General features: G+C 44.1%; 1 protein-coding gene across 1 annotated transcript in view; it reads left to right on the plus strand.

Moving 5' to 3' along the window:
* The window catches only part of LOC144696815 (small integral membrane protein 22), a 115,925-nt gene that overhangs the window by 38,997 nt on the left and 53,498 nt on the right, over positions 1–23,430 (plus strand). The window contains exons 3-4 of the mRNA XM_078568565.1: positions 6,238–6,475; positions 8,198–8,354. Of these exons, the coding sequence (XP_078424691.1) occupies positions 6,238–6,475; positions 8,198–8,354 (395 nt within the window). The remainder of the gene's footprint in view (positions 1–6,237; positions 6,476–8,197; positions 8,355–23,430) is intronic.

Consider the following 23,430-nt stretch of genomic DNA (forward strand, 5'->3'; position numbering starts at 1 on the left):
TGCCTTTCTCCTGTCAGATACCCAAGATCTGCCACCTAGCCAGGCAGTGGTATCAACATAAAATCCAAGAGAACTAAGAGACTGGCTGGCCCTAGATCACACATTCACAGTCACCAGCTCAGATACTTGCACTGTGAATACTTCAGAAGGTAGCATAGAGGATCGATATAAAAATAGTATGCAGAATCTTACTGACTTAGTTTTTGACGGGATGTCAGGACCATATCCGAGTTGGCAGTTCAATCCTGCTAGTAGTGGGCCTTCCAGCTGAATTTTACAAGAGCCAGCCAATTAACAGCGCTCCTCTGGGATTGGTGTCCAATTAGATGCAATGGGCAGGAGGAGCAGTCAGAAGCCTGATGAGGGCTGATTGTTGAAAGGGACACTGGCAGCAGGTACAGTGGCAGAACTTTGTCGTAAACAGCAAATTTGCAGAAGCAAAAGGAGGAGTGAGATGGATGCCAGAAGTGGAAAGGTAGCCCATGATTCATGGACACGCCACTTAATAACATAAGAACATAAGAAAGAGGAGCAGGAGTAGGCCATTCGGCCCCTCAAGCCTGCCCCACCATTCAATAAGATCATGGCTGATCTGCCCCAGGCCTCAACCCTTCTTTTTGTGCCAGCTCCTCATAACCCTCAACTCCCCCGATATTTCAAAAATCTATCTACCTCCTCGTTAAACACTTTCAGTAATCTAGCCTCCACAACTCTCTGGGGTAGAGAATTCCAGACATTCACTACCCTCTGAGAAAAGAAATTCCTTCGCATCTCAGTTTTAAATGAGTGTACCCTTATTCTGTAACTATGTCCTCTAGTTCGAGATTCCCCCACTAGTGGAAGCATCTTCTCAACATCTATCTTGTCAAGCCCCCTCAGAATCTTGTACATTTCAATAAGATCACCCCTCATTCTTCTAAACTCTAATGAATAAAGGCCTAACCTGTTTAGCCGTTCTTGATAAGTCAACCCCTTCATCCCAGGAATCAGCCTAGTGAATGTCTTTTGAACTGCCTCCAATGCCAGTATATCCTTTCTTAAATACGGGGACCAAAACTGTACACAGTACTCCAGGTGCAGCCTCACCAACACCCTGTACAATTGTAACAAGACTTCCCTATTTTTAAACTCCAACCCCCTAGCAATACAGGCCAAAATTCCATTTGCCTTCTTAATTACTTGCTGCACCTGCATGCCAACTTTTTGTGTTTCATGCACAAGAACACACAGATCCCTCTGTGCTGCACTTCTTTGGAGTCTCTCTCCATTTAAATAATAGTCTGCATTTTGATTCTTCCTACCAAAGTGCATGACCTCACACTTTCCTACATTAAACTCCATTTGCCAAGTTTTCACCCACTCACTCAACCTATCTATGTCCCCTTGCAGATTCCTTATGTCCTCATCACAACATTCCCTTCCACCTATTTTTGTATCATCTGCAAATTTGGATACATTACCCTCTGCCCCTTCCTCCAAGTCATTAATATAGATAGTAAATAATTGAGGCCCTAGGACTGATCCTTGTGGCATTCCTAGTTACGTCTTTCCAACCTGAAAAAGATCCATTAATCCTGACACTCTGTCTTCTGTGTGTTAACAATCCTCAATCCATGCTGATACATTACCCCCAATACCGTGAGCTCCTACCTTGTGCAATAACCTTTGGTGTGGCACCTTATTGAATGCCTTCTGAAACTCCAAATGCACTACATCTACCAGTTCCCCTTTATCAGCTCTGCTTGTTATATCCTCAAAGAACTCTAGCAAATTTGTCAAACATGATTTCCCTTTCACAAAACCATGCTGATTCGGTTTGATTGCGTTAAGGTTTTCTAAATATCCTGCTATTTCTTCCTTAATAATGGACTCTAGCATTTTCCCAAAGATAGATGTTAGGCTGCCTGGCCCATAGTTTCCTGATTTTTGTCTCCCTCCCTTCTTGAACAGAGGTGTCACGTTAGCGGTTTTCCAATCCGCTGGGACCCTCCCATAATCAGTGAGTTCTGGAATATTTTGACCAATGCCTCCACTATCTCTGCAGCCACCACCTTGGATGCAGGCCATCAGGTCCTGGTGACTTGTCTGTCTTTAGTCCCATTAGTTTGTCACATACTTTGTCCCTTGTGATAGAGACTGTTACAAGATCTTTCCTCTCTTTAGCTCCTTGCTTAAAGACATGTTGGAAGTTGTGAGGGTATAAAGGCACATTCTCTTTCCAGAGGATGACATGAGGAGGCCGGCCAGCCCTGGCCTCACATGACCCCATGTAAAGACACAGCCTTAAAGTCAATACAGCCAATCTCTCAATTGACTTCAATAGAATGATACCAAGTGCCTCTTGCAGTAAACTATCCAAAGTACTTGTTTAAAGGAGTTGTATCCATCATTGCTAGCTTTACATTATGGCTGGCACATTCAATGCCCTTATAGTGCTGCAATGAAGGCAGGTTGCACCCTCAATTCCACCCATTGTGCACTCACCATCCTTAAATTGCTGCATTGCCAACATGGTGTTTGACCCATGCAATGTTGGGCAAGAGTCTTTGCACCCATAAAAATGCTTTGCGCAATGACTGGCCTGCCAGAAAGCCCTGATGTTATTGTCAAGGAGCATGGAGGAGTCTGACTTCAAATTGGCACAGGGCTTCAGTGTGATTTGGACAAGCTGAGTGAGTGGGCAAATGCATGGCAGATGCAGTATAATGTGGATAAATGTGAGGTTATCCACTTTGGTAGCAAAAACAGGAAGGCAGATTATTATCTGAATAGCTATAAATTGAGAGAGGGGAATGTGCAACAAGACCTGGATGTCCTCGTACACCAGTCGCTGAAGGTAAGCATGCAGGTGCAGTAGGCGGTAAAGAAGGCAAATGGTATGTTGGCCTTCATAGCGAGAGGATTCGAGTACAGGAGCAGGGATGTCTTGCTGCAATTATACAGGGCCTTGGTGAGACCACACATAGAATATTGTGTGCAGGTCCTTATCTGAGGAAGGATGTTCTTGCTATAGAGGGAGTGCAGCGAAGGTTTACCAGACTGATTCCTGGGATGGTGGGACTGACAGATGAACCATAGAACCATAGGAGGGATTGAGTCGGTTAGGATTATATTCGCTAGAGTTCAGAAGAATGAGGGGGGATCTCAGAGAAACCTATAAAATTCTAACAGGCCTAGACAGGGTAGATGCAGGAAGGATGTTCCCGATGGTGGGGGAGTCCAGAACCAGGGGTCACAGTCTGAGGATACGGGGTAGACCATTTAGGACTGAGGTGAGGAGAAATTTCTTCACCCAGAGAATGGTGAGCCTGTGGAATTCACTACCACAGAAAGTAGTTGAGGCCAAAACATTGTATGTTTTCAAGAAGGAGTTAGATATAGCTCTTGGGGCGAAAGGGATCAAAGGATATGGGGAGAAAGCGGGAGCAGGCTATTGAGTTGGATGATCAGCCATGATCATAATGAATGGTGGAGCAGGCTCGAAGGGCCGAATGGCCTACTCCTACTCCTATTTTCTATGTTTCTATGTTTCTTGCAGAGCTTGGAACCTTTGCAGCTTGGAAGTGGTGCCAACTCCTTGAGAACACTTCCAGACACAATCGTGATGCAGGTTTGATGGCAGATGTCTCAACTTCCAGTGCAGCACAAGCAGATGCCTTGCAACATCTGAGTGCTACAGTGGAAGCTCAGACTGTGGCCATACAATCTCAGTTTGATACCATGTAAGTGCAACTTGCTGCCATGCAGATTCAGACTGCTGCGATCACGGATGTTGATACAAGTTCTTAAAGGGGCTTATAGAGTCTCACGGCATTCCAACAATCTGTCCTCCAACTTGCTAGGGTTGCTAGGAATACTGAGACACTGCCTGGGAGAGTGGCAGTGGACTGTGGAACCTGGACCTTCCGTCCTCCTTAAGGGTGATAGGTTTTGTTCACCCACCCCTGCCACTCCACTGCCTTTGCTGTTGCCTGTCAGCCAGCCCAGGCTGCTGCCCCCCCCATGCCAAGGTGGTGCAGTCCAAAGTTGGGCCTTTATTGCCAGGCATACTCAAGAGCATCCTCCAAGACCATCTGCATTTTCCCCCACTGAAAGTCAGCTGCCTTCCACCAGCCAGGGTGCAGCCTCTGCATAAGAACATTAGGCCAGGCAAAGACACCCAAAAGATGGGCACTAAAGAAATACACATTTTGATTGTTGACTTTTGTACTGAATGTTGAATGATTTGTTGGATAAAGTTGGTTTCGAATGGTAGTTTTGTGGTGGTGTTTACTTCAGCATTGTAGCCAAGAGGGCACTGTGATAGTCAGTGACAGAGGGAAGTTAAGGTGTCAGACTGTTTTGAAATGGGAAATTGGAGTTTCATTTACTGGTACCACAATCAAATGAGCCAATCACAAACAGCACAGTCAGAAAGGACTGTTTGGCTGCCTCCTCCTCCCCTCCTGCTTCTCCTTAGCTTCTTACCATACACCTGGCGGCAAGGGCTGTGCCTTCATGATGGCAATGTTGAACAGGAACCAGCACAACATCGTGTAATCCGGCAAGTACGTCAGTGCTTCTCCAGAGGCAACCAATCAGCAGAAGTGCTGCTTGATCACCCCAATGGTCTGCTCTATGCTGTTTCATGTGAGATTATGGCTCATTATATGCATGTTGCCCATGTGTATTTTGATTGCATATCAGAGTTATGAGCCATTGTCAGCAGATAATCCTTGTTCTCCAGCAGCCACCCTCTGGTTTGACACGGTGGCTCAAATACTAACAGTCAACAGATTGTCGTAGAATAATTGCACCCTGACTGCTGCCAGGATAGCAGGCATTCACCTACATACTGTGCTGTGCATGTTCTTGCCAATTGTACTTACAGGGAGTGGAATAATTTGGGTTGTAGTACATCTATGCATTTAAATGTAGTGTCCAAAAAAACCATGTGATGGCACCCTGCACCAAGCCCACAATCCTGGCAAAGTCACATGTTTCTCTCTGGTCAGAGAGAATGTTATGTATTGCTCTCTCCTACCATTAGGAGCATCAGTCACCTCCCTTATACAGCAGTAGATATCTGGGAGATTTTGAGATGTTGCCTTCTCCAGACTGGAAGGATCCCATTATGAAGTAATTCATGGCCATGGTCACCTTCACTACTACTAGCAATGCCCTACTCTAAAACTACAGGTTCATTTGCAAAAGATGGCAGATTTCAGTGAGCACCTCATTCTTAAAATGGAGTTTTCGCACACACTACCTTTCTTAGATCAAGGTAAGAGATATGCTCTTTGGAGACCCTGGGTGGATAGGGCCTCCTGCGAAAAGCCCTTCTGCTCTCTTCCTTCTCCCTCTGTCCTCCTTTGTGTTGTCTGTGCTCAATCTCCCTGCCCTGTTGCAGGCCAAAGGGAATGGTCCACCGTGTGCAAGACCACACACTATAAACTTCACCAATGTTAAGCATCACTAGAAAATGCACAGCAATTCTACAAACTCAGAGCGAACCAGTAGAAATGAATTAGCAACTAACCTGAATGTGGTTGACGACCCTTTGAAATAGTGCTGGTGAAAGGGTCCTTACTGCTGCCGAACGCATGTTCAGCTGTGCATGTTTAAGAGAGTGTTAGCTGGAGTAGTGAGGCCAAAAACAGCAGCGCTGCTGTGAATTCAGCATACTTCTAAAGCACATTCCTTATGCCTGCGCCAATGCCCTCACCAAAGTGGCATCTGGCACAGCCTGCACCCAGAGTGACCAACCGTCCCCTATTTTACAGGATCTGAATCCGCTGTTCCGTGTCCCAGGCTGCATGGTGCCAGAACACATTTGTCCTATAAGTCGGACCTTTAAATTTTGAGCATGATCGGTACCTGCTCTCCTCCCATTTGCATTAAGACCACTGAAAGCTCTGGCAGCAGCCCCTCTCCACCACCCTCCTGCACCACCCGCTCCCCCCGCCATCCCCCACCCCCCCAACCCCACTCCAGTGCTCTCACATCTCCAACAGCATCACCTCACCTACACAAACCCCCATGCAGGCTGTTCCTTCATTTTCTCCACAAGAGTTGGTCATCCTGTCTGCACCAGAAGGGAACAGGCAGCAGGGGCACCATTTTGGCATCAAAACAGCACCCATAGCACACAAACTGCAGGTGCTACAGATATGAATTTTATGGCCATGGTTTTGAATTTACACGAGTTTGTTGCTTAATATTTAAAATCTTATGTCATTTTATCATTTCTTATATAAGGATTAATGAGGAGTGGACACTGAGACTTGAATGTAGAAGAAGAGCTATTAACAACTATATTCAGCGGAGAAAAGATCAATTGAATGTTAAAGTGCATGTTCGAATGAACCATTTAACTAATGCTGAAAAGGACACTCAGCTCATTGAATACGGAAACCTAATTTTACCAGAATGGAGAAAGGATGTCATAATTGAGGAGAGAAAATTTATTTTTGAACTGCAAGGAATGGAGTGGAAGGTTTGTGTAAAATAATTCTTCCTGTTAGAAAATACACTAATTATATTTTTAGAACTGGAATGCGGTAATCAAAAGAAGTTTGAAATCTAGGCTGGACTAAATGAATGAAAGTCTCTTTGGCTCTAATTGAAGTAGAGTAGACTGAATCCAGTGTTGAGTCTGTGCCAGCCACCACAAAGCTGCTCATAACGTGGCAGTGAAATTTATACTCAATCAGACAATATCAAAATAGTGTCACAGGGGCTGTAATCTACCAGTTGGGTTTATACACATGTTGGTTCAGAGTAGAGCTAGTTTTATATCTGAATATAGTTTATGCTATGTTCTTATGCTGTGCTAGATGATGACGATTGATGCCTGACATGGGAACATGCTTTGTTTCTCAGACATGACATTCGTCACCTTATTAAGCACAAAATTCATTCACTCAAAAAATAAGTATAATCAAATGGGAACTGAGATGTGTAGATACTTGCCGGAAACAAATGAATCATGGTCCCAAGACCACTGCAAGCAAAACAGGCAACCCCACTAGTGCTCTCGTCTGAGTTCACAAAGTCAGGTCTCTTAAATAATTAGAATGCATTCCCTGCATATATTGGTCTAAATACAGTGAACTCACTAATGGGAGAGCTGGATGGAGAGGATTCAATTGAGATATCAGGTGCTATCTATCCACAAGGTCGAGTGGGAAAATTTAAAAGGATTATGGTCACTTAAAGGTAAGTACCAACATCAGGGGGTGCAGGACATTCCCACATATAGAGGATTGAAAATGATTTAAATATTTTTGATCTTTTCCAAATGCTGTATAATTTGACTTTCCAAATACTGTATAATTTGAATTGGGGGTGGGAAGGTGGAATGCCAAAAGTAAGTGTGGGTGAACCCTTAGTTGAGGCACAAAAATGATGTCTGTGGGCAACTGATGAGGCAAAGCAGCTCTCAAGTCTTTTTAACATCTGGAAAAGTGGATATGCTGCTCTATGTGGTGGATGCTAGGAAGGTTTGTCCTGTTGGGCTCTCCAACTCAATTTCCCATAGGCAGGAGGTGGTAGATATGGTTAACTTTGTGAACATGGTGTGACCCTACCACATCCATCCACCCTGGCATCTTTCGCCTGTACTGTCTCTGCTGGGATAAAATCAATCCTAAGTGTCTCACATGGAAAGTATCTAAAGGAAAACATAATCATATTGGTTCAAAAATAAAACAAGAACCTATAACTAATCAGTATTAACTCGGTGATGCTGAATGGCTCTGATATGAGTACTATGAGAACTACACTGTACCAGTGAGCAACTGATAAACATAAAAGAAAATAAACATAACCAATAAAGGACCAATAAGTGGTGCAATACCAACTAATGAAAAAGCTCAAATTTCTTTCCAATTTAATTTCAGAGTCACTATTTTGAGTTCTCATGAGCCTTGGAAATATGCGCATAATGAAAGAGCTGCTCTTTGCATTCACAGAGCACAGATTATTTTTAGGTCCCAATAGGCAACCTTTGAAAAATGTAACTGTTTGGCTGGGGAATTTATGAACAAAATCGATTTATTTGTCACCTATGGTAGGTATGCTCCAAAAGGTTACCATGGCAAAAACTTCAAAATGATTTTAAACGTTTAAAATGATTTGTAATGTCCAATTTTATTGCCAAACCAAACACTATGGAAATTTTGCTTTGCGACGTGATTATATCTTGTTTTTGCTGCAGGAACTTCCTGAAACTTTAAAGGACAAGAGTTACCTTAAAGAGTGGCATATTAAGAAAACAAGTATAGAAATCATCCCATCCTTTGTTGTCATCTTCCAGGATCTGATTGTGATGGATTTATCCCGTAATTGTTTAAAGGAACTTCCAGCCGAAATAGGTACTCATGGTTTCTATTGAATTGAGAATCTGTGGGCTTGAAATTGCTACTGAAGTCCCATGTTTTCATATTTTTGGTGCCTGTCCTTTAAAATATGATTTGCTATTGCACAGTGGGCAATGAAACCTATCCTTTTGCATGGAGCACTCCAACATAATTCACTAACACTACAGTAGGTATGAATCATTCATGGAGTGATATGCATGTTCCATTACCCAGCATATTACATTCTGTTCATTTTATTCATCATAGCAAAAAAATGTAGGAGCAGGACAACAGAGCAACTCCAGCTTTCTCAATGGAGATCTAGATTGCTGAGAATTCAATACTGCCTAGAAAACCTAGAGGAGTATAGAAAGTGCAGGGGTGAAACTAAAAAGGAAATTAGGAAAGCAAAGAGAACGTTTGGGAATGTTGGATCCAAAATTGGCTTAGTGACTAGAAGCAACAGGTAAAATGATTCATGATGTATTTGTGACTGGAAGGCTATTTCCAGTGAGGTTCTGCAGGGTTCAGTATTAGATCCCTTGCTTTTCATGGGGGAGGATTTTTCCCTCATCAGGTGGGCTCAGCGGGGGCGGTCGGGAAGCCAACCACCGCCTGCGATCAGGGCTGGACCGCGATTTCAATTAAGACCTGCCCAGCATGAGTCACGCGCGGCAGCGCTCAGTGCTGCCTGTGTGATGGGGAGAAGGGTGAGAGCGCAAGTTCGCGCATGCGTGCGGGTGCACACCGGAAAAGCTCCCTGAGGCACAGAGCTGCCTCAAGGAACTGAAGAGTTTAAAACATTAAAAATAAAGATTTGTGAAATGTTATAAAACATGTCCCTCATGTGTCTCTGTCACATGAGCAGGGACATGTTATTAATGACATGTTTTAATTTTTATTTAATTTTTAATAACTGTTGGAAACCTCATCCTGCCCGTGGATGAGGTTTGCTAAAAAGTCCAAAGGCCGCTTGGCCTTTTCGCCTGCCCGCCAACCGTAAAGTTGGAAGGACAATGAAAAATTGAATTTAATTTTTTTAATGGCCTTAATAGGCCTTTTAGTTGCGCTGCCAACTCCTGCACGCCAGCCGACCGAAACATCACGCAAGTGCGCAATGACGTCGAGATGCTTACCCAACATCATCAGGCATCATTTTACGCTCAGTCAGGTCGGGCACACGCCCGCCCAACAAGCGTTATATTCTGGCCATGGTACATCATTTAGACTTAAATGTAAGGGTATGATTAAGAAATTTGCAGATGATACAAAAATTGGCCATATGGTTGACAGTGAGAAGAAAGCTGTAGACTGCAGGAATATATCAAAGGACTGGCCAGATGGACAGAAAAGTGGCAAATAGAATTCAATCCAGAGGACTGTGAGATGGTTTTGGGGTGTGCAAACAAGGCAAGGGAACACACACTAAATAACAGGTTACTGAGAAGTGGTAGAGGAGGATCTTAGGATGCATGTCCAAAGATTCCTGAAGGTGGCAGGACAGGTAATATAAGGTGGCTAAGAAGGTGTATGGGTTATTTCCCTTTATTAGCTGAGGCATAGAAAATAAGAGCAGGGCTAGAATTGTATAAAACACTAATATGCCACAGCTAGAGTACTGCATAAAATTCTGGTCACCACATTACAGGAGGATATGATCAAATGAGAGAGCGTACAGAGGAGATTTCCAAGGATGTCACTGGAATGGAGAATTCTAGCCATGAGTTAAGATTGGAGAGGTTTGAGTTTTTTTTGGAATAGAGGAGGCTGAGGGCAAATTTAATTGGTGGATATGATTATGAGAGGCCTGGATGGATGGATAGAAAGAACCCATTTTTGTTAGCAGATTGTCAGTAATCAGGGGGCATAGATTTAAAGTAATTGGTAGCAGGATTAGAGAGGAATTGAGGAGGAATTTTTTTCACCGAGTGTGGTTGGGGTCTGGAGCTCATTGCTGAAAGCATGGTAGAGGCAGAAACCTTCATCGCTTTAAAAAAAACACTTGGATATGCACTAGGAGTCCCATAACCTCCAAGGCAATAGACCAAGAGTTGGAAAGTGGGATTAGGCTGGATAGCTTTTTCAGCTGACACAAACACGATAGGCCAAAAAGCCTGTGCCATAAATCTTTCTTTGTTTTTCCATGTAAATGTTTATGATTCTATGATCTGTACCACAATTCCATGCTTCCATAAAATAATGTTGAGCAGAAGCCAAGAGATTTTCCAAGGTGATTAGGAAAATTGGAATTGCCAGTCTCTGTGAGCTGTTCTTGTACAAATTTTGGTGTGGGTTACAGAGGAAGTTATTGGAAACTTTGGAAACAGGCCCTGAGGTCTGTCCCACAGCCAAGGATTATTTCATAAGGATACTTTATGGGGAAGTTGAATAAAAAATAAACAAATAACAGCCCCCTTAGAACAGTATCAGGGGTTAAGGGGGTTAAATTGGTGAGGTGAGGGCTGAATCGGGATTAGCGCCAGGGTCAAAGGACAAGTTTTCTGAGCACATGCTGCCAGGAAAAAGCAACACCCACAGACCATACATAGCTGGAAATCAGACAGGCACTGCCTGGCAATCTCTTGGGGTTTTTGGGGTGGCTGCTGAGTTCCCTGTCGACAATGTGCATTAGGACTTCAGGCTTTCGGGGTTTTTGTCTGAGCTTTGATGATCTCAAGTCTGTTCTCAAGCATTTTTTGACAAAGAGTCAGGGTTCCCTCATTGAGGCGAGGCTGAACTCTTCCTAGGCTGGTTTAATTAAGCATGGACGGGGCACTCCCAGTAGGATTTGTGCTACCAGGCTTCTCCTGAACAATCCAGAGAGTAGTGGGAACAAGGAAGACTACAGGAAAACCTGCCAGAAACCTAGGTCCTACCACCCCATTGACATTTGCATACATTGGGTAGGGAGTGTGTAATCACTGACGGTCTTTGCATTGATTGGGGGAGTAGGGGAAGAAAGGAAAATGAAAGTAGGGGCTGTTAAATGGATCCAAGCCAGATGATGAATTATGAAACATGAGACAGATCTTTTCCTTGATAGAAGGTTTATTTACAGGATGCAGCATTACACATCTCTGCCTCCTAACTAATAACCCTGAGTCCCACTTTCTTTTTATGTGCTCTCAGTTTTTAATCAAACAATGCCCATCACCTGTGTATCTTTAACAACACAACCAACCAACCGTTAACAGGGACAAGTCCCGTGGCTCAGTTCATAGCACCCTCGCCTTTGAATCAGAGGGTTGTGGGTTCATGTCCCACTCCCAGAAAACCAAGAACTGTGATTGTACTCGAAAGAAGTTGTACCTCATTTCCTGTTGCAATTCTGGCAGAAATGTAGGGGAAGATCTAGTCTAAGGACTCCAAATAAAAGAGATAGTCAGCTAGATAAGCAACTGCTTGGGTTATCTTCACTAAGACATCTGATTAACACTTGCACGATTGGAGAACCTCCTTTACAAGGGAGTGGTTAGAACATGGAACAAGGAGTAGTTGAGGTGAATAGCAAAGGTGCATTTAAGAGAGAAAAGAATAGAACAGTATGCAGATAAGGTTAGATGAAGTAGGGTGGGAGGGTGTTCTGTGGAGCATGAACACTGGCATAGACAAGTTCGACCAAATGGCCTGTTTCTGTGATGTAAATAAATTTGAAGTCAAGTGTGGGCTGGCTACAAATCTAAGTGACCTCTTTCCCATTTGCTGCTTTGGAATTTGTTTTATTCTTCATGTGATGGCAAGGTGACTCACTAGAGTCTGTGTGGTAAAGGTACTCACCCAGTGCTGTTAGGGAGGAGGTTCCAGGATTTTGCCCCAGAAACGATGAAGGAACAATGATATATTTCCAAGTCAGGATGATGTGTGACTTGAAGGGGAACTTGGAAATGATGGTGTTCCCAGGCACCTGCTGGTCTTGGCCTTCTAGGTGGCAGATGTCTTGGTTTCGAAGATGCTGTTGAAGAAGCCTTGGTGAATTGCTGCAGTGCATCTTTTTAGATGGTACACACTACAGCTACAGTGTGCTGGTGGTGGAGGGAATGAATGTTGAATGTGGTGGATGGGGTGTCAGCCAAGTGGGCTGCTTTGCCATGGATGGTGTCGAGCATCTTGAGTGTTGTTGGAGCTGCACTCATCCAGGCAAGTGGAGAGTATTCCATCACACCCATGACTTGGCCCTGTAGATGGTTTCAAGATCATAAGTGCGCATTTTAAGGATCCCTTTAAGTAAAACGTAATTGGAGTTGAAGTTTAGCTTCAGCTATAATTACTGGTGATAAAAAGGGGGTGGTAGAGGCAGGAACCCTCACAGCATTTAAGAATTATTTAAATGAGCACTTGAAATGCCATAGCACACAGGGCTATGGGCCAAGTGCTGGAAAATGGGATTAGAATAGATGCTTGATGACTGGCATGGACACGCTGGGCTGAAGGGCCTGTTTCTGTGCTGTATAACTCTATGACTCTATGGTGGAAAAGTTGGAAGTCAGGAAGCGACCTGCTCTTGTAGTTACAGTATTTATGTGGCTGGTCCAGTTAAGTTTCTGGTCAATAGTAACCCCTGTTTGGAGAAGTGCCTTTGTGCAAAGTGGCCATAGGCTGCCATAGTCATGTGATCTCTGATGTCATCCTTGGTGTATAACAGCTTGAGAGCAGAAGCCATTTCATCCACCACTTGGAACATGGTGTCAGGAGTGTGCAGCTGAACTTGCATGGATTTTGATTGTTGTAAGAGAGCCAGCAGCTATAAGAAACAGCAGAGAACCATTAAAACTTCAGTCTGCAACTTTGGTCACTAGTTAAGTCAGTACAGCTTTGAATATTCCAGTAGCTGCTCCTATGGGGATGAAGTGATTGCCCAAGATGGCATCTAGTACAAAGGAACTAGAGTCATTATCCCTAAGGAGATGAGGAAAGAGAAGCTGAAGTGTATCGATGCAAGCCATCAAGGAATCAAGTCTAGTCTGAGGAAGGCAAGAGAAGTGCTCTACTGGCCAAGCATGAGCAATGAGATCAAGGACCATATCATTCAGTGCAGTGCTAAGCTAAAGACTCATGATGATTCAGACAGACCATGAATGAAGCTTGGAGTAGATTTCTTCACTCTCTTTTTAACTGACTATCTCGTCACCGTTAACTATTATTCAGACTACTGGGAGTTAGACAAGCTGATGTCAATGACCGCCTGTGAGCTCGGAGAATGCCTGAAAGCACACCTCATTGCTATTGCATCCCTAACATTGTGATGAGTGACAATGGCCCTCAGTTCATGAATGAAGAATTCAGGCACTTCGTAAATGATTGGGAAATTCAGCAATATACATCATCTCCCCACTATCCCCAGTCAAATGGAAAGGCTGAGGCAGCAGTGAAAATTGCCAAAGGGATCATCAAAAAATTGAGTCGATCCAATACAGATGTGTACAAAGCAATACTAGAGTGGAGAAACACACCTACTGAGGGCATGGAAAGTAGTCTAGTTCAGCAACTAATATCAGGCTGCATCTAAACTACTCTTCCAATAACTAAAACACTACTGAGGCCAGAAGTGGTAACAGGTGTGAGTGCCAAAATCCAAATGAAATGACAGGAAGCCAAATTTCACTTTAATAAAGCTGCCATCATTGCCAGAGCTGAGAACTGGAGAGCCAGCCAGAGTGCAAAGATTCAATGCTGTCAGCAAAAGTTAGCCTACTTGACAGCTTGGGACCTGTGAAGAGGAGTTGTCATCTCAATCATATGTGGTGAATACGATTGGTGAATGGAACTGGAGAAGCTGATCCTTCACAGCAGACAACTGATAAGGAAGATGTGAGTTCACCAACTGCACGAGGAACTGGGTCCCAGAGGTCACCATTCCCCAACAAGGCAGTGGACCAGCAGCAACAATTACTAAGGTAGCAACACTCACCATGGCAGTGAAATTCCCGGGAGAGGCCTCATCACCCCAGGAATGAGCAGACACCAGATGAATGATGAATAACAAGCTGCATGCATTTTAATTAACATTTTAATTTTGTTCATTAGTTTTTTTAAACAGTGCTTCATCTCCCTGAGGCGGCTCTGTGCCTCAGGGAGATTGAAGCGCTCTTCTAGGCCCACTCGCCCTCCTCCCCCCGCCCACACAGGCACCGCTGAGCGCTGCCACTTGCGTTCCACGCTGGAAGGGCTTTAATTGGCCCACCTGCGTAAAATCACGGTGCGGTGCCTATCGCAGGCAGCAGCCGGCTTCCTGACAGCCCCCGCCCGCCCTCACCGAGCACCCCCCGCCAAGGGCAAAATTCTCCCCCATGTATGTGCCTGACTTGCAACTGCTACTGATAGTGTATGCAGGTTTTTTTACATGAAAAGGGGGATGTTTGGAGAAGTGCTTTTGTGCAATGTGGCCATAGGTTTGGCATAGTCATGTGCCCTCTGATGTCATCCTTGGTATACAAAGGCTTGAGAGCAGAAGCCATTTCATCCCACCACTTGGAACAACCCATCCCAAGCCATGGTGGGGAATTCGATGATGGTAATGCCATTGACTGTTGTCAAGGAGTGGTGGTTAGATTTTCTCTAGTTGGAAATGGTCATTGCCTGGCATTTGTATGATGTGAATGTTACTTGGCACTTATCAGCCCAAACTGAATGTTGTCCAGGTCTTGCTGCATGCGAGCAGACTTTTTTCATTATCTGAGGCGTTTTTACTAGAACTGAACACTGCAATGATCATCAAATATTGCCACTTCTGATCTTATGATGGAGTGAAGATCATTGATGAAGCAACGGAAAATGTTTGGGCCTGAGGAACACCTGCAGTGATATCCTGGGAATGAGATGATTGGCCTCTGATGCTCACAGTTATCTTCTTTTATGTAAGGTATGGCTCCAACCAGTGGAGAATTTTCCTCCCAATTCCTTTTGACTTCAATTTTACTAGCACTCCCTGTTGACACACTCAGTTAAATGCTGCCTTGATGTAACGCAATCACTTTCACCACACCTCAGAAATTCAGCTCTTTAGTCCATGTTTGTAATGATGTCTGGAGCCAAGTGATCCTGCTAGAACCCAAATTGAGCATCAGTGTGCAGGTTATTGATGAGTAAATACCACTTGATAGCACTGTCAATGACATCTTTCATCACTTTTACTGATGATTGAGAATAGACTGATGGGGCGGTAATTGGCCAGATTGGAATTGTCCTGCTTTCTGCAGACAGGACATACCTGGGTAATTTTCCACATTGTTGGGTAGGTGCCCATATTGCAGCTGCACTGGAACAGCTTGGCTAAAGATGTGGCTCATTCTGGAGTGCAGGATTTTGGCACTGCAACTGGGACATTTCCTAGGCCTATAGCCTTTGCTGTATCCAGTGCTTTCAACTATTTTTGATATCACATGGAATTGTCTGAAGACTTGCTTCCATGATGGTGGGGACCTCAGGAGGAGGCCAAGATGGATCCAAGATGGGAGGCGATGGCATTGTGGTATTGTTGCTGGACTAGTAATCCAGAGACCCAGGGTAATGCTCTGGGGGCTGGGGTTCGAATCCTGCCATGGCAGATGGTGGAATTTGAACCCAATAAAAATCTGGAATTAAAAGTCTGATGATGACCATGAAACCATTGTTGATTTTTGTTAAAAGCCATTTGGTTCACTAATGTCCTCTGGGAAGGAAATCTGCTATCCTTACCTGGTCTGGCCTACATGTGACTCTAGACCCACAGCAATGTGGTTGACTCTTAAATACCCTCTGAACTAGGGCAACTAGAGATGGGTAATAAATGCTGGCCTGACCAGCAATGCCCACATGAACGAATAATTTAAAAAAAGAATCATAGGGGATTTCTGATTGAAGATCATTGTAATCACTTCAGCCTTGCCTTTTGCATTCACATGCTGGGGTCACATTGACGATGGGGTTTTTCATGGAGCCTCCTCCTCCCGTTAATTGTTTAATTGTCCTCCACCATTCATGACTGGATGTGACAGGACTGCAGAGCTTTGATCTGATCCATTGGGGTTGTGCGATTACTCAGCCCTGTCTATAGTTTGTTGCTTCTGCTGTTTAGCGTGCATGTAGCCCTGTGTCATAGCTTCACAAGTTGTCACCTCATTTTTGGTATGCCTGGTGCTGCTTTGGGAATGCCCTTCTACCTTCCTTATTGTGAACCTATGTTGATTGGTTGGTCTGATGGTAAGGATAGAGTGAGAGATGTGCTGGATCATGAGGTTACAGATAGTGGTGAAATAGAATTCAGTTGTTACAGGTGGCCCACAGCACCTCATGGAGGCCCTGTTTTGAGCTTCTAGAACTGTTCTGAATCTGTTTCATTAGCACGGTGGTAGTGGCACACAACACAATGGAAGGCGCTCTCAATGTGAAGATGGCATTTGCTTCACAAAGAATGTGCGGTAGTCACTCCTATCAATGCTTTCATGGCCAGATGCATCTGCAACATGTAGGTTGGTAATGATGAAGTTAAGTAGTTTTTCCCTTGTGTTGGTTTTCTCGCCACCTGCTGCAAGCTCAGTTGAAAGCTATGTCCTTGTGGATTCAGACGGCTCAGTCAGTAGTGGTGCTACGGAGGCATCTTTGGTTATGGATTTTGAAGTTCCGCCATCGAGAATACATTATGGACAGTATTTTATGGGGCCTGCAAGATCAGGAAATGTGGGACTTAACAGGAGCCAAAATTCCGGACAGCAGGTTCAAATTTAGAGATTATGTCAGCGGCACATTTGTAGCAAGTCAAACCTCATGCCATTCCATGGCAGGTTCCTACCTGTAAAGTTTCCATGCCACAAATGCTGATTATACTGAAACATTTTGTAATTACGTCCTGCGTTCAAGATTAAGTTGGCAGCATATGAAAATCTCATGGCACCTGGTTTGCATTTGTTTGAAGGTGGCATGCAACTGTCGGCTTGGTGCAGTGGTGTTTGAGGTCAGCAATTTTCCTCGAGCTCTATGGCACAAGGGAGGGGAGCAGGAGAATGGCAGCTTGCATGGAGGCTCGGGACTGGCAAGGGCGAATCAGGGGTGAGGGGGAGTGTGGAATGAGGTTGGGGCATTGAGGAGTGGAAGAGGGATCCAAAGGAGGACAGAGGATAGGGTCAGGGGCATCGAGGAGTGAAATGAGAAGGGCCTGGTATCCGAGGTGTGGTGGGAGGGTGGCTGTGAATAACAGTAAATAGCAAGGTAGACAATGATAGGATAGAAGTTTGAGGGGGGTAAAGGTCACGATGTGTTGAACCGAAAAAATAGCGAGAATGCAGAAGCAATGGAATTTGGCAAGAAAGTTGTGGCCATGATGCAGAGCCTCCCTGTATGTCCAGGAGGCTCTTTACAGCCTGCCCGTAGCTGCTGCATTGTCAGTTGGTGGCAGGTTTCACCACTGAAAAGCTCTCCCTGTCACTTGTCTCCTGTGCCCCCCACCGGCACTTTAAATTTTAATTATAACTGCATAGGAGCCAGCTCTCATTATGAGAATGGAAGTGACACTACTTTCAGTTCCAGCATTGGGAATAGTGTGCCACAGATAAAATACAGCCCTATCCATTTTCAGTGCTGCTTCCAAGTAGTGTTCAACATGGAGGAACTAATTCATCAGCTGAGGCAGGTGATTATCAGCAGGAGGGTTCCTTGTTCATGTTTGATCTATGCCAAGGCACATTAGCTCAGATTTTCGCCATGATGGAGAGCCTCTCCACCCGTGGCGAGAATAGTGGAACAGCCTGAAAATCACAAGACCCGCTCCCAAACACAGCACTTCCCATTTTCGCAGAGGCATGCGTTTAACGCATGCATGTTTAAAGAGGCAGCTGGCCATTTAAATCATCAGCTGCCTCCACTGAAGTGGTTTTTTGGTAGCCTTGACTCCAGACATGTCTTTCATGGTGTGAGTTCTCTTTGAGACCCCTCCCTTTGGCTAAAGCTAGGTAAGTCTTCCAGTCTTGTTTTAACTCTTCACGATTTTGGTCTTTCCAATCTGAGTGTGAATTCCCACCCATATTCCTGTGTGGTGAACCATAGAGACTTTTGGCCCATAGCTGCTCTCTCTCTCAGACCTGGCAGACTAACCTGTCTGTGATATTCATTGATATTTTAGGAAAGCCTGGAACTTGGTATCACACTGGTTTCGTCTGTATCTTTCCCATCCCAAAGTCCATTAAGTGGCAATGTGAATCATTTGGGATTTGAGGTGCTGATTACCTATCCTTGAGACCCCAACTCTCTTTTATCTTGGAACTAAAAGGACAGTATAAAGTACAACTGTTTACAATCTGATGTTTTCAGCACTTTTTTGGGACATGGGATACTCAGGCCTGGATTTTCGCTCCCAAGGTGGGTGCGCAGAGTTGGGAAATTTCCCGGCTCACCTTGGTGGAAAAAGTGTCCCAAATACCAGGATCTTCATTCCGGATGGAGGGGGTGCGTGCCTGCTAGAGTCAGGCCTGGAACCCCCGGGAACAGTTTGGAGGCAGCCACAGAGGGTGCTGAATGCTGAGGAGGGCTGGTTCAAAGGCCCACCTTGGTGCTTTGGGATTTTGTTGCGTAGTTGGCCTCAGCCCTCACACCCCAACCTTCTCCCTATGTCCTATCCATGCCAACTCAAGCTAACCCATTCTCCCAATCACCCACAATGGTGCCTCATAACCTCTATGCCAACCCATGCCCCTCCACCCATCTCCAAGTGATCCTGTCATGACTCACTGGGAATCGTGCACTGTAATATCAAACCCCACTGTTCCCCGAGCCGCAACAAATATGAAAAGTTTGACCAAACCACCAGATTTCCCCAATTCTACCCAACTGTGTAATTTAGGTTAATAGGATAAGAGCACCAGGTTTGTAATCTTAATAAGTAAATAACTGTTTATTGAACAAATTGTCTGTAACTAGTGGCAAAAGAAAGAAATATGAACTGCTAACCTCTAACTCTATAGCTTAAACTCTACCCCTTCTTAAACCCCTAAACGCACACACACACACACACACGATACACAAAACATGGATTTTAAGGATGAGATAAAATAGTTCAATAGCACCAATCTGGAGCACGGGATTAGATGTGTTGATTTTGATTTATGCCTTCCAAATTCCTTGCAGTTTGTTGTTGATGACACGAGGTGGTCTCCCAGCACTTTCAGTCTGTGGTTCATTGGTTGAAAAACTTGCTTTTCAACTTCTACTGGCGATTTTTCCCCTTTTCCTCTTGACAGAGGTTTTCAGAGTGATCAGATTATAGAGATGTGAGGGATAGCCAGCTAGCTATTATGGAAGAATTGCTGGAATCTTACAAACACAGGAGAGAGGTTTCAGGTCTTCCCTCTTTTCAGGCTAGGAGCTGGTTTCTCTGCACTGCTACCACACAAAACCCTGGTCACCTGGTCAGGAGCCAATTAAAATGCTGTCGTTAGGCAGTTTCCCCTATCCCAGAACTCCTTTCCGGCACCACCTGTTCTCTAATGACACTCTATATTCCAGGATAGCAACATTGTAGATATTCCTCATCCTGTTCCAACAAACACGTCTTTCAACTGCAGCCATGGTAGTTTTTAAAGCCACAGTCCATTTTTAAAGCCACAGTCAAAGAAAAATTAAAATAAGGTTCTTTACACTCCTCATATCCTCCATGCCGCTTCATCCACCCCCAATGGCCCCTCACACTCTCCGTGCCAACCCATGTCCCTCCACTCATCCCCATGCCCCTTATAGCCCCAATGCCAACTTAGTTCCAACTCATGCCACCCCATGCCACCCACCCACCATCCTTTGCCCTTACACCCTTCATGCCAACTCACCCAGTATCCATCAAGGCAGGAGCCTGCTGAGATGAAATAAAATAAAGTTCTAAGTATCTATTATGAACTTTACTACATAAAAGGAAACCTCTCATTGATATGAGCCCATTCAAAACATTTAAATCCCCTCAAGTACTTAATCCCTTATGAAAACAAACATCTATGATCATAACCCCACATCAAAGACAGCTAATCCCTTAATAACTTCTTGGAGCTGTCAATCAAATTATGAATTTATAGCTCCTCTCTCTGATAATGACAGGTTGTGGAATCTGATAAGCAGTAATAATACTATAATGATAACCTTTAGGGTAATTTCAATAAATAATTATTAAAACTGCAAGCACCATTTTTTCAACTCGGAAACACAGGCAGGCTGTTGCTTTTTTCAAAATTTAAAGGGCAGTGGATTTAGATAACTTGACAGTTCCACAGACCTTTTTATAAGCATTTACATCTACTCTAAAATATTGTGGGCCACACACTGTAATATAAGACCCTTGTTCCAGCCAAGTTGGGGTCTTTTTGAACTAAGCACTGAGCTCGTGGCCCTGCTGGGTTTAGGTTTCCCATGTGTGAGCCATGTCCCATCCCCGTTCCCTACTGGCAAAAATAGGATCCGTTGAAAATAAAGGCCAGACTCCCATATCTGGAAGCCCAGAGCCTTTTGGATAAGGCACAGAGCCTTCATGACTCTGTGAAAATTTAGGCCTCCAAGTCTATTCACTGTTAGCACACAGGCTGCTGCTATTGTCTCCAAGCGCAAACACTTTGCACCTTCTTCCCAGTAAAATGATCTGGGCCCCCTTTAATTTCTGACAATCAAACTACCAAGGCTTGCTGTCAGGCAGACTTCAGAACAGGTCACATGACCCCCTTCATTTTTACCCTAAATTAAAGACATTGTCCCAAAGCTTTTAACCTGATAATTGTAACGATAGATAGACTTACATTTAAGCCTGAACACTGTGTGTTATTGGTCAAATTTTGCCACAGTTAGTTACTGTAGAGGCCAGTCCTGCAATAAAGCACTGGAACAGAGGCTGTTTATACATTGATTCTTATGATATGTTTACTAAACACATAATAAACTTTCAAAACAGTTCCATAAACTCAATTCCACCAAATATCAGTTAAGGTTCCAGCTGATTTTTCACCATGGCAGTACAGGTTTGTTGACAGAATTATTAATTTACCTGTGGTCCAGTTAATTTCTTTGCACAGACACTGTTGAGAATCTGGAACCCGGAATGGCTAAAGCATATCACATTGACACTTTTAATGGAGAGAGTGTTGGGGGGGCTTGATGAATACATGAGGGAGAAGGGATATTGAAGCAGAGCAGAAGAGGTATTTAGAGTGGGAGGAGGCTTATGTGAAGCTTAAACATTGACATAGCCCACTTTGGCCGAATGACCTGTTTCTGTGCTGTAGATTCTATGTTAAGCAGAGATGTTTCACTCCTTTTTTTATGAGCAGTAAATAGCTGGCTTGTTGATTTTACATTTCTCTAAAATCGACAGAGAGGTATCTAAGCTGTCCTAATTCCCATTTCTTTGTTTGTTAATAAGCTAAGGCACTACATGGGAGGCCAATAGAAATGGATGTGCAGATAAAGATTGTGAACTGGTGCAGTTACCCACATTTCACTGACCACACAGCATAAAGGCTGTGTTCCAGGGCTGCAATGGTAGTAAAGAATAATGCATTTAGGAGCAACAAGGGACAAAACAGAGGCCATATTTTTGCTGTGCCATTCTTGGCCCTATAAATTCAGTCACACAATTCACATTTTTGACTGTTAACCGGCCTACTAAGCACCCAATATAGCTGCCAGGAAACTAATGTGTGTTTTCAGCCAGAGGTGCACACCCCACTCTATTGGGAAATGAAAATAAAATGTTGCAGACTGTCCACATCCAAAGAGCTACAGATGCACAAAATTGCACTTTTATGTCAAAACATCTTGTCTTTTTCTCAACATTCCTTGAGCTGATAACTTCCAACCTGTCCTCTCCCTGTTTTGGGAATAGGAGCTTATAAAAAAAACCTCCACAACAATGGCATATTGTGATACTTGTAGTTCAGATGGGCTAGCATAGTGTTGTTCAATAGAAATTATTGACTAGCTGCAGATGCGGCTACAGTGAAATTATTTTAATTGCATTCACTAATTTTAGTAGTAACGCCTTACATACACTCCTTTGGTACAGGCAAATGTACTTCTTGTGTATATTTACATAACCAACGTCTACCATCATTCAGTAACCAAGGAAATAAAACACATACAACAATCAAAAAACTCTTGGGGCAGAATTTTGCCCTTGGCATGCAGGATCAGTGGAGGCGCCCGGGGGCGGTCGGGAAGCTGACCACTGCCAGCGATTGGCAGTGCTCCGTGATTTTACGCGGGCGGGCCAATTAAGGCCCGCCCAGCGTGGTACGTGAGCGGCAGAGCGCTGCCTGTGCGGGTAGGGGGGAGGAGGGCCAGCAGGCCTAGTGCGAATTTTGCGCATGCGCACAACAGAGCACAGAATAATCTCTCTGTGCCTCAGGGAGATGAAGAATATATTTAAACAATTAATCAACATCAGAAAAACTTAATAAAACATGTCCCCTCATGTGACTCTGGCACGTGCTTTTAATTAAAAAATGAAGTTTTTATTTTATTTGTATTTGCTTTTGGAAACCTCGTTCTACCTGTGGATGAGGTTTCCAAACGCTTGGCCTTTTCGTTTGCCCGCCAACTGTTTGGTTGAACAGGCAGTGAAAAATTAAACTTAGTTGACAACTTAATGACCTTAATAGGTCTCTTAATTGTCGGGGTGCGCCCGCCAACCGAACCATTGCATGAATGCACGTTGACATCGGCCAACGTCATCGCGCATCAATTCATGCTCGGTCAGGTCGGGCGCATGGCCACCCACCAAGCTAAAAATTCTGGCCTTACATTCTTTGCTTTTCATCTTACCATTTTACAAACAAACACATAAAAATGTTCAAGTACACATGTAAACACTGTACTGCATGCCCAGTGGTAGCGTCCATTACTCATATTTTACATACTGATGCAAAATGCAATTATCTATTCTGATTTCCCGATTAGCCCATGTAACGTACTGGACAACACTGGGCTAGAACTAGCTCCGGCGATGCATTTTTAAAAAGTAATCAAATTCAAGTGAAATTCCCTTTATACAGAATGTTAAGTGCTGAATTTTCGCCTCAAGGTGGGAAACAAGCTGGGACCATTTCTAGGTCCCAAACCTGCCCCCAGGAGAAATAATCACTCATTGGAATTT

Source organism: Cetorhinus maximus, chromosome 2 (genome assembly GCF_964194155.1).
Source record: "Cetorhinus maximus chromosome 2, sCetMax3.hap1.1, whole genome shotgun sequence".
Taxonomy (NCBI): Eukaryota; Metazoa; Chordata; class Chondrichthyes; order Lamniformes; family Cetorhinidae; genus Cetorhinus; species Cetorhinus maximus.